The sequence below is a fragment of the Myotis daubentonii genome, chromosome 5 (genome assembly GCF_963259705.1).
Source record: "Myotis daubentonii chromosome 5, mMyoDau2.1, whole genome shotgun sequence".
Lineage (NCBI taxonomy): Eukaryota > Metazoa > Chordata > Mammalia > Chiroptera > Vespertilionidae > Myotis > Myotis daubentonii.
The window spans coordinates 12459891-12472112 of NC_081844.1; the positions used below are offsets into that span (position 1 = coordinate 12459891).

The window sequence follows — 12222 nt, forward strand, 5'->3', positions numbered from 1 at the left end:
CAGGCCAATGAATCTGCCTTCCCCATATCAGGGTGCACATAGGGAAGGTAGAGATTTGTATGGCTCACTAGTATAATGCTAAGATGAGGCTGGTTCATGTTTACCTAGAAACTCTAGTCAAGTTAAACTCCCATTCAGGCACCCGCCGCCAAGGACAGAGGGATCATTACCATACACACCTGTAGCACATTTTTGGGGCCACATCTGTAGGGAAGTTGTACAGGAAATGACGACAAATCAGACTGCCGAAGCTCCACTTCACCTGTCTATATATGACTCTGAGGAAGTAACTCAGTCCCTTAAAGGCTCAGTTTCCTCATCTTTAAATACCTGATGGAGTTGCTAAACATAAATAAATACAAAGATATGAGCCTTATATGAGGCACATGGTTAGATGCATTGATAAGCAGATGACACTGGCTAGGGTTTGGGCCTTGTTGCAAAGTAGAAACAAGCATTTAACTTCACTTGTTTCTAGGCTATTCAAGTCTATTTAGCCTAGATAACAAGTTCTCCACATGCTCCAACTTAGATCACTGCAACCTGAAGCTAAAGCCCAAACTAAAGGCACAGTGTTACAGATGCCTTTTTTTTTTTTTTTCTGCATAGACACCAAAAAGGCCTCAGGTTGAAGCCAGATTGTTCAGGAGAGGATTCTGCACCCCTATGTCTATTAGCAAAATATCACCTCGATTATACCATAATTTCCCACAATGAAGTAAGTGCTAATGGCCCTTTATAACCTTTTCTAAACCTCTGACTCAGAACGGGAACATGTTATGTGATAAGCTCAGCAAAGACCACTCACTGGCTATAGATGCTCATACAGAACCTACATTGTAATGTTGCCATGAGAGTCAGGGTCCATAGGGTAATTTCCAGAGATGTGTTCTGGAACCAGTCTCCCTTCTTTTTAACTTGTTCCCGGATAATCTGATACCATGTATGGATAAAATGGAATGGAACCATACCCTCCTGCAACAAAGAACAGAAAGATAAATAGTTGCTAATACATTTAGTCTAAAGGTTGTGATCTTAACAAACAACCCTTGGTGTATTAATCTTCTATAATAATAAAAGCATAATATGCTAATTAGACACGACAGCTGAACGACCTTCTGGCTGTCATTCCGGATGAAGCTGCGGTGGCAGGGGCCAAGGCAGAGGCAGTTAGGGGTCATCAGGCAGGCAGGTGAGTGGTTAGGGGCGATCAGGTAGGCAGGCAGTTAGGAGGCAGCAATCCTGGATTGCGAAAGGGATGTCCGACTGCTGGTTTAGGCCCGATCCCGCAGGGATTCCTGCAAGATTGGGCCTAAACTGGCAGTTCAACATCCCCTGAGGGGTCCCAGATTACAAGAGGGTGTAGGCCAGGCTGAGGGACACCCCCCATCCCTTGCACTAATTTCATGCAGTGGGCCTCTAGTGTTATATATAATGTTAAAAAGAAGAGCTTTAAATGAATCATTCTAAAACTAAAGTTCACCATCTTGGTTAGATGTTCACCAATTTTTAATTGGCTCATAATTTCACAAAGCAAATCACTGCATTAAATTGCCTTATATTGCAATTTCTCATGGAGATTATACAAAGAAATAGTACTACACAAGCTCCTGCACATCTATGTATGCGTTATTAAGCAAATTTTGTAGCAAGAATGGCTATCTGGTTAACAATATCTGCCTAAAATCATTATAAACTAGGATTGTTTGGGCCATGCTCAAGAACCAGAAAGCACTTCACTGTCTGTTTGGCTTGACAGATTCACACCCAATTCAAGTTTGTTTTCTAATAGGATTCCTCCAGCTCACCTATTAACTGGGTAAAATGGGGCAGAATATTAAGAGAAAGAAGCTAAAGTTCTTTAAAGTATGTTACAGAAATTTCATCAACTTGATCCCAATAGCAAAATGGAGTCCATTAGGGAGTTTTAAATATGAGCAATGCAATTAGATATGCTCTTAGATTACTCGGCGTCAAGTGAAGAGGATTGGGAACTGGAAGATGGGTAAGCAGGGGGAAGTATGGAGACCAATATGAGCTACTCTAGAAATCCTGGCACACAATGATAGTGATCTAATCCAATAAAGTACAGTAACAATATTATCATCATTAGCCAACATTTAAAATGCATTTACAGTATGGAAGATATGTAATCCTCTCAAGAAACATATAAAATTGGTTGTATTAATATATCCATTTAACAGAGGAAGAAACAAAAGCATAAAGGCAAAAGAGAACAAAGTGTACAGACTTGAAAATACACCTATGAAGTATATAAAGTAAGACGATAATTGATATGGTGTGGAGCTCTAAAGATGAAAGTAATAATAACATCCAGGTCTTCATGCTGGTACTTGATACCATTGGTAAATAAATATTTACCTTACATTAAGTATTATTTAACATCATCTAAATGGCAGGTATAATTTCAGGTTACAAAAAAACCCCAATATCCAGCCCTACCCAGTTTGGCTCAGTGGATAGAGCGTTGGCCTGTAGACTCAAGGGTCCTGGGTTTGATTCCGGTCAAGGGCACATGCCTGGATTATGGACTCAATCCCCAGTAGGGGGTGTGCAGAAGGCAGCCAATCAATGATTCTCTCTCATCATTGATGTTTCTATCTCTCCCTCTCCCTTCCTCTCTGACATCAATAAAAATATATTTTAAAAAACTAACAATATCCATTGGCTAAATACAAAAGATTATATCATGACTGCTTTCACCAAAACTCTTGACCATAGAAATACATAATATAGGTGTTACAGAAAAATAAATTTAAAGAAAATTCCTTTTGTTCATCTTCTTCATTTTTGTATCCTTTCCTCTTGGTTCTTGTAGCCTAGTTTGCTCAAGATGATAATTTTCTTTAACAGTTTATTTCTCTAATTCTAAAAACTGGTCTAATTTTTTATAAATCTTGTACATTTTTGTTGTTTTGTTCATTCAAGAGAGTCATTCCTTCAACAAATCCATTTATTACATCCCTGCCACTCTAGATCAGTGATGGCGAACCTATGACACGCGAACTCATTTTTTTGGTTGATTTTTCTGTTAAACGGCATTTAAATATATAAAATAAATATCAAAAATATGTCTTAGTTTTACTATGGTTGCAAATATCAAAAAATTTCTACTTGTGATATGGCATCAGAGTTAAGTTAGGGTTTTCAAAATGCTGACACGCCGAGCTCAAAAGGTTCGCCATCACTGCTCTAGATCATGCTAGTATTTCTAGGTTTTAGGGATACAAGACTAAATAAAATAGAAAAAAAAGTCCCTGCCCTCATGGATCTTATATTCTAGTGATGGGGCATTTTACAATGAATCATAAATATAAAATGTATTACGTAGTGCCAAGTACTATCCTAATAAAAGAGAAACATGGTAATTAGCCATACACCCGCTACCTTTCCCATTGGCTAATCAGGGTGATATGCAAATTAACTGCCAGCCAAGATGGGCTAATTTGCATACCGCAGACAGGGAGGGCCAGCTCGAGCTGATGTCTGGCCCCTGTGGCGCCTAAGCCCCAACGCCAGCCGGGACCCCAGTGAGCGGCCCTGAGTGACGGGGGGCTTGGCAGCTCGAACAGCCGCCTAAACCATGCCCCCAGCTGCCCTGTGTGCGGCCCTGGGCGGCAGGGGGCTTGGAGGCACGAACAGCTGCCTAAACCACGCCACCAGCCGGGACCCCTGTGTGTGGCCCTGGGCAGCGGGGGGGCTTGGCTGCACAAACAAGCCGCCTAAACCACGCCCCCAGCCGGGACCCCTGTGTGAGGCCCAGTGCCGGCGGGGCCTCCACAGCTGCAGTGTTCGGACCCAGACCCCAGCATGCCCTGGGCTCCGCTCAAGGAGGGGCTGGGGGCCTGGGGTTTACTAAACTTTACTGGAGCTGCTCCCCACACCCCAGCCCCTGCCCCAGAACCACACTGCACACAGCAAGGCTACTGGCAGCTTCCTGACAGGTGGGCAGCAGGAGAGCTGAGTAGAGCGGGGCTGCAGGGAGCCACGGAAGGGCTGGGCCACGGGAGCCAAGCTCCCGGGGGTCTGAGGAGAGAGCCTGAAGGTAGAGGAACCTTTGGCAAAGTGGTTGCCAGGAGCCGCGGCCATGGGGTCTGCAGGCGCGCGGACAGGCCTCCGCCTGATGGGCGATCCTGGGCAAGCACCATGGCTTCGGGGAAGCGGCTGGCCAGGAGGCAGGCGGCCCAAGGGGCGCAGAGCAGCGCCAAGGTGGGGTGCACTGGAGAGGGCTCAGGCCTGGGCAGGTTGCTGGCGGGTGGGGATCTGCCTCGCCTGCAGAGAGTGAGGTTCTGTATTGGCCCCAATAGGCGGGAAACAAGAGGCGACGACTGCAGGCGGAGGGGCGCAGACTCGCAGCACTGAGGCGGGGGTGGAGGGACGGCGCCACTGCGGCGGTTTGGTGAAGCTCCCGGCGCTGACTGGGCCTCGCTGCGGCCTACACACTTGAGAGGCCAGGACTCCTGCTCCTGCCTTGGCCCAAAAACAAGCCTGCGCCCGCCCCGCCCCCAGTTCCCGCCCCGCCCCATGGGGGTGCACACCTGCACAGTGAGTGCAAGCCTACCACCTGCTCCCCAGAATGGGGGGGCAGTAAAGAATGGGGTGGGGTGGAGGAGAGGAAAGAAAGTGGAGCATCCATGATGAAGAGATGCTGGAGAATGAGGCTTGGAAGCCTTACGGGGAGGTTTGTTCTGTTTGCCCTGTGGCTGTCCCTTAGGAAAGGCGGAGAGCCGGCTGTGAGGGCTCCTGCGCGAGGAGTCCAGTTCCATAGCCAACTGAAATTGGCCTCAGTTTCCTGCTCTGTAAAATGTGTTAAGCGTGTCCCAGTGCCTTCACTGAGCTTTGAGGGCCAATTGAGATACTATATAAAGAAAATGAGGGAAGAAGTGAGAAAGAAAAGGGCAAGCAACACAAAAGAAAGATTGAAAGGAACCTGTAAACCTATTGTCACTTAAATGGGGAATAGCGTCAACAGTGTTGTAATGATGGTATGAAGCCAGGTGGGTATTGGAAATACCAGGGAACACTTTGTAAAGTATATGGTTGTCTAACCACTATTCTGTAACTAATAAACCTGAAACTAATACAAAATAATATTGAATGTAAAGAAATGAAAATAGGAGTGAAACTTTTCTAAATTTCAAAGTTTAAATAAAGGCTGTAAAGGAAGGCAGGGGGAGAATAAAAATAGTGTTTTTCATTTTACCACTTTATTGTCTTTTCAGTATATGAAAAAGACAGTTGTCTTTATATGGTGCTTTTATGCTTTTCTAAGTCATTATCTCATTTGATGTTCAGGGCAATTTAAAGACAAGATAATTATTCCCTCCACTATTCAAAGAAAGGAAATCTTGGTGCCTGGCCCCAATGATTCAATCGTCAATTCCTTATTGTAAAGCAGGGTTAGTGAAATTTTCTGTGAAGGGTCATATCTATACTAATAAAAGCCTTGGGGGTGATCTGGCCAGCAGGGGAGGGCAGTTGGGGATGATCAGGCCGGCAGGGGAGCTGTTAGGGGACGATCAGGCTGGCAGGCTGAAGCAGTTAGGGGCAATCAGGCAGGCACGCGGGTGAGTGGTTAGGAGACAGCGGTCCAGGATTGTGAAAGGGATGTCCAACTGCCGGTTTAGGCCCGATCCCGGTAGTCGGACATCCTGGGATCAGGCCTAAACCAGCAGTCGACATCCCCCAAAGGGTCCGAGATTGGAGAGGGTGCAGGCTGGGCTGAGGGACACCCTCCTCCCGTGCACGAATTTTGTGCACCGGGCCACTAGTCCTATATAATAAAAGTGTAATACTAGTATGCAAATTGACCGAATGCAGAAAGACTGGTCGGCGGGGGGCAGGGCCAGTGAGCAGGCAGTGCTAGACCAGCTAAGGCATGTGCCAGCGGGCAGAGGAAGGGACTGATGATGGGGGGTGGGGTGCAGGGCCAGCTGCTCGCCAGCCACCGTCCCGATTGCCAGCCACCATCCTCTGATGGACCCGCCTGGTCGCTTTCTGCAGACGGACGTCAGGCTGCGGCTTAAGCTGTCAGCTGGACATCCCGAGGGCTCCCAGACAGAGAGGGTACAGGCCAGGCTGTGGGATTCTGGCGCCCCCCCCCCCCCCCCCCGCCCCACCGCATGAATTTTCATGCACCAGACCTCTAGTAAAAAGATAAAGACCAATAAGAAAACAGGAAGTAATGTTGGTGGTAGGGGGCAGTACTTCAGATATGGTGGTCAGAGACAGCCTCTCTGAAGTGACTTGTGCAAGAACCAAAATGAGCAGGGAATAAGTCATCCAAACTTATAAAGGAAAAGTATTCCTAGGAGAAGACCAAAGTTGAAATGAATCTGTTAAACCTGGTAAGACTAATGCAGAACAAGGTGGTAGAGGAGATAGAACATTCAGTAGAGGCCAGACCACATACAGCCTTGTAGGCCATGGTGGAAGAACTGTGGATTTGTTATGTGAATGTAAGAAGCCACTGGAGCCCTGACCGGTTTGGCTCAGTGGATAGAGCGTCGGCCTGTGGACTGAAGGGTACCAGGTTCGATTCTGGTCAAGGGCATGTACCTTGGTTGCGTGCACATCCCCAGTAGGGGGTGTTCAGGAAACAGCTGATCGATGTTTCTCTCTCATCGATGTTTCTAACTCTCTATCCCTCTCCCTTCCTCTCTATTCCCTCTCTCTTTCTCTCTGTAAAAAAAAAAAAATCAATAAAATATATTAAAAAAAAAAAAAAAAGAAGCCACTGGAGAGTTTCTAATTTATGTGTTAAAAGTGATTATCTGTTGTGTGAATACAGTGCAAAAATGAGAGAATTGTTTCTAAGTTATTGCAGTAGCCTAAGTAAAAGATAACAATGGTCTGAATTCAGGTGGCAGCCATAGAAGAACGGATGAATACAAAATACATTCCAAAGACAGCACTGCTAGAACTAACTTGCTGATGATCAGAAGATGATTCCAAGCTTTTTAGAACCAAGCCCTACCTATGGAGGAAAGACAGTGCCATTTACTGGGGAGAGATACACCAGAAAAGAGGAGCGTTGGGGTAAGATAGGAGCCAAAAGTTCCATTTCCACATCTTTGGTGTTGATTTCAAGCAGACATACAAGTACAAAGGTCATACAGGCAGCAAGATAGATTTCATAGCAGTTTAGGGAAGGAAGATGGGATAGAATTAGAGTATCATCAGCTAATAGAAGGCATTTAAAGACTAAACATGATTTCCTAGTGCGTGATTACTGATAAAAAAGAAGAGGTGCTTGAGGCTGTCCCACACTGAGCACTGAGGAGGAACCAGCTAAGAAAGGAGATCGTGCAAGAACTACTGGTGAGGTAGGAAGAACTTTTCTGGAAACCAGGCAAAGACAAGTGTTTCTAAAAGAAGGAGTGAGGAACTGTGTCAAAAAGTGCATTAAAAAAAAAAGTGTATAAAGATCAAGTAAAGTGAGGGCTGAGAATTAACCTTGGATTTGGCAACAACAAAGTGGTTTCAGTATTCTTAAAATAAAACATGTTTTCTGTGGCTTTATTTTATAGTTGTGAGAAGCAGCAGCTTTGGAGTTGCGTTGCCTAGGTTGAAATCAAATTTTCTGACAGTCTGCAGTTAGGCTTCTAAAGAGCATCCTCTTTATATGTGCCACCCATAAAGATTTTCCTTTATTTATGCCAGCGGTTCTCAACCTGTGGGTCGCGACCCCTTTGGGGATCGAACGACCCTTTCACAGGGGTTGCCTAAGACCATCAGAAAACACATATATAATTACATATTCTTTTTGTGATTAATCACTATGCTATAATTATGTTCAATTTGTAACAATGAAAATACATCCTGCATATCAGATATTTACATTACGATTCATAACAGTAGCAAAATTACAGTTATGAAGTAGCAACAAAAATGTTTTTATGGTTGGGGATCACCACCACATGAGGAACTGTATTAAAGGGTTGCGGCATTAGGAAGGTTGAGAACCACTGATTTATGCCTTTGGTTATGCTGGAAAACAGACGGTTAAACAAAACAGGACTGTGAAGCTGACTGACTCATCATGCTTCTGAGTTGCTGACTTCTTAGTGGGCTAAGTGTACTGAGTAGTATTTTTTTCAGGAGAAGTACTTGAGTGATATAATTGAGTCATTACAAGTCTGAAAAATGCCAGTTTATTGCCCTGCCTATGTGAAGGATAATTTCAATCAATTTAAGAGCCTTAGGTTAAAACAGTTTTTCTCTCAGTTTTCTAGGTGCTACTCTACTGTCTTTTTATCACACCATCCAACAGAACATTGTGATAACAGAAATGTTTTATTCTGCATTGCCCAAACATGGCAGCCTCTAGCCACATGTAGCTTTTTACTAAGTACTTAAATTTTGCACATTTAAACTGAGGAAATGAATTATTTTAATTTAATAACTACACATGACTAGTGGCTACCATTATCTGGACAGTACAGAGGCAATGCTTATCTGATATACCTTCCTATTTAAGTAACCTGTTTCTTATCTGGATGTCTATACTATTTATTTCTATAGCCTAAAATTTAAAATTCCACTAAGCTATTTGGTATAGATCTCATTTATTTTGCTTGGTGTGCACATTAGTTACTTGCAAGAGAATATTAACAGGTCCTACCACATGGAAGTTAAATGAGCTTCAACTTGCTAAATAATTGGAACATAATAAGTGTTCAATATATGTTAACTATATTCCATGAGCCCTTTTGATCTGTTCTCTAGCTCTAGAAATTTTTTACTGTTTCTCTGACTTTATCTTTTATAAATTTCCACTGACCTCTTACTCTAAACTTTTATTACATACTGGATCTACTCTTTGTGTTTCTTGTATTTTTGTCTTTAATTTTCATCTTATTTCCTCTGAATTGTGGGAATATTTCTAGAGCCCCCAAGGAGTCAGTAGTTAAGAATTACAAATTACACTTAAGAATTCCTTCCTGCCCTCTGACTTTTTCTTCAAATACTCGAGTCTCCTTGAGATTAGTTAGTTGTTCTTTAAATTTCAATTTTCTTGTTTGTTGCAATAAGTCTGTTGCACAGGAAATCACTTGCTCACACTGATCATCTTTCAGATTACTAAGCCTATATGTGCCTATCTTTTAAGAAGACTATGTTTAAAGAATTCTATGTTTATGAAATACTAGAGGCCTGATGCACGAAAATTCATGCAAGAGTAGGCCTTCCTTCCCCCAGCTGCCGGCATCAGCTTCCCTCCTCTGGCCGCCAGTAGGCACCCGGACTTGGGCTGGCTTCCCTCCAGCCCAGCTTCGTCAGGAATACATCCGGTCTAATTAGCATATTACCCTTTTATTATTATAGATTAAATTGTATTGGGTTCAACCAGAAAAGAAATTAAGAACCAAATTCAAATCTTTTTTCAAAAGGGGAGATGATTACATTTTTTACTTCCTGTATTAGTTCTCAATTGCTGCTTAACAGAGAACCCCAAATTTAGCAGTTGAAACAACAAACATGTATTATCTTAGTTTCTGTGGATCAAGAATTTGAGTGTGGCTTAGCTGGGTGCATTTAGCTCAGGGTCTCTCACAAGGTTGCATCAATGTATCAGCCAAGGTCTCTGTCATCTCAAAACTTGTTGGTGAAAGAATCTGCTTGCAATTCAAGCTCATGCACACAGCTGCTGGCAGGCACCACGTCTCCACTGGCTGTTGGCCAAAAACACTAGCTCCTTGCCACATGAGCTCCAGGCAAGCTCATAAAATGGAAGATGGTTTCCCTCAGAGCAAATGAGTGGGTAGCCCAACACAGAAGCCAAAAGCATTTTTTGTAACCTAACCTCAAAAGCGACATCTCATCACTTTACCATACTTGCAGAAGCAAGTCACCAGGTCCAGCTAGACTCAAAGGGGAGGGAATTACACTCAAGAACATGAATATTAAGAGGCAAAGTACTGGGGAACACCACAGAGGATATCTGCACACTTACTCGGTCAGCTTACAGATTCAGCAATATGAAATCAGGCAGCAGGATTGCAGGCCAAAGAAGGCAGCTTTGGAGAAGGGAGTTTCAACTTTGTGCTTCATTAGTCTCTCCTGCAACCATGAGTAGCCAGCCTCTCTTCACTGGTCATATTTCCCTTGGCAAGACCATTCTGAATCATTCAGTTTTTAATCCCTGCTTCCAAGTACAAAATATGGACCATGCTTCAATTCTAGCTCTAGTTGCTCAAGGTAGGTCCCTTTACTCACATTCCAGGAGGGCTTTTCAATCGCATAAATCAACACCAAGTCAGCCAGTAAGGGCTTACCTCACTATGTTTCTCATTTGTACTGTTTCCTGCAAATTCTTTTTAGTTTAGTTATGGCACCCTTCCAGGTTTCCAAGGAGACTGAACTCTCCCCATTATGCTTGTTGGTTATTTCAGTGTGTCTATTTGTTTTAGCACATGGGTTTATTAGATCATCACCCTCCACCATAAGTCAACATAGCTATTTTTTTTTAAAAGGAAAGCACTTCATACATCTTTTAAAAGCGTCTATTTTAATAAATATGACAGAAAATCCTTGTTGGTTTTCCTAGCCATATAATTCAATTTTATTGTTAGATAAAACAAAGGTGTTTTAATCTACATCATCAATTCCCAGAATAAGTAATTTAAGTAACTAAATTTTACAAATTTTTAAGAAAATGCAATGTCTTCAAACTTACTTCAGTTTGAAATGTGACTAATTACAAAACTTAGTAAGCCTAGAAACACTTAACAATGTACATCCAATCTTAAAAGGAACCAGACACACAGCTGCTTAGAAGGATGAACTAATCATACATGGTTGTAAAGATGCCCCTACAACTACGTGCCCAGCACAGCAGTGGGCACGTAGCATTGCAAAATGGACATAATACTTAATTGAAGACAAAACCTTTAGTCACAATACCAACAGTATTCTAACTCACAAACCAAAGTATACATTCTTTGTTTAATAATGAGAAATATGTTCCTATACTATATTACTCTCTACCACATCCTCAATTCCATGAAGTAAATTTTTTCACCCTATTTCTTTAGGACACTAATAAAGAGCGCAAGGGAGAATCAACAAAAACTAAGCCAGACGCTATCATATTTTTTGATCTGATACTCTAGTAGAGAGCAAGTATATAGACTACTGGATAACCGGAATTCAGTCGTTTTGTACTCTGTGGATGAATAGGAAAGAAACAGAAATAAGGGACTTAACACAAATGTGTTAAGCAGACACAAGGCCAACACATACTCTACACGGGATCTAACCTACACAAGCAGCCATCCTGTACAGATACAGTGTGCTGGAAGTAATCCTGTATCTTATCAGATTTCTAGATATGTTCTTAGTCAAAGAAAAGGAATTTTCAAACATTCTAGCACTTCACTTAAGGAATAAAATTACTTGGTATCTCAACAAAGTTGCAGGATACAAAATCAACACACAAAAATCAGTTGCATGTCTACACATTAGCAATGAACAATTGGAAAACAAAATTAGTAAACAATTTCTTTTACAACAGCATCAAAATAAATAAAATATTTAGGAATAACCTTGAGATGAAAGTCTTACACACTGAAAACTATAAAACACTGCTAAAAGAAATTAAAAATACAAATATAAAATCCATCCTAAAATTCATATGGCATCTCAAAGGATCAAAATGATGTCCACATGCTAAAGAATGAAGTTGGAGCTTCACCTTATACTATCTATAAACAATTAACTCTAAATGGATTAAAGGCCTAAAACTATAAAAGTTTTAGAAGAAAACACAAGAAAAAAGCTTCGTGACAAAGAAGTTGGATTTGGCAACCACTTCTTGAATATAATACTGAAAAAAAAGCAACAAAAGAAAAAAATAAATTGAAATTCAACAAAATTCAAAAATTTTGTTCATCAAAGAATACAACCAACAGAGTAAAAAGGCAACCCATGAAATGAGGATAAAATATGTGGAAATCATGTATTTGATACCGGGTTAATATCCAGAATATATAAAGAATTCCTACAACTACACAACAACAATTTAAAATTAGGCAAAGAACTTGAAAAGACATTTCTCTAAATATATACAAACTAGAGGCCTGGTGCACATGCACTGGGGGGGGGGGGGGGGGGGGGAGGAAGGAGGGGTCCCTCAGCCCGGCCTGTGCCCTCTCGCAGTCTGGGACCCCTCGGGAGATAATGACCTGCTGGCTTAGGCCTGCT

General features: G+C 42.3%; 1 protein-coding gene across 2 annotated transcripts in view; it reads right to left on the minus strand.

Moving 5' to 3' along the window:
• The window catches only part of PPP2R2A (protein phosphatase 2 regulatory subunit Balpha), a 103790-nt gene that overhangs the window by 54772 nt on the left and 36796 nt on the right, over positions 1-12222 (minus strand). Inside the window, exon 2 of one of the 2 annotated variants that reach the window (XM_059695943.1) lies at positions 837-975. The exons of the other annotated variant lie outside the window; for it this stretch is intronic. Within the exon in view, the coding sequence (XP_059551926.1) occupies positions 837-969 (133 nt within the window). The 5' untranslated portion in view covers positions 970-975. The remainder of the gene's footprint in view (positions 1-836; positions 976-12222) is intronic. 2 annotated transcript variants of the gene reach the window in all.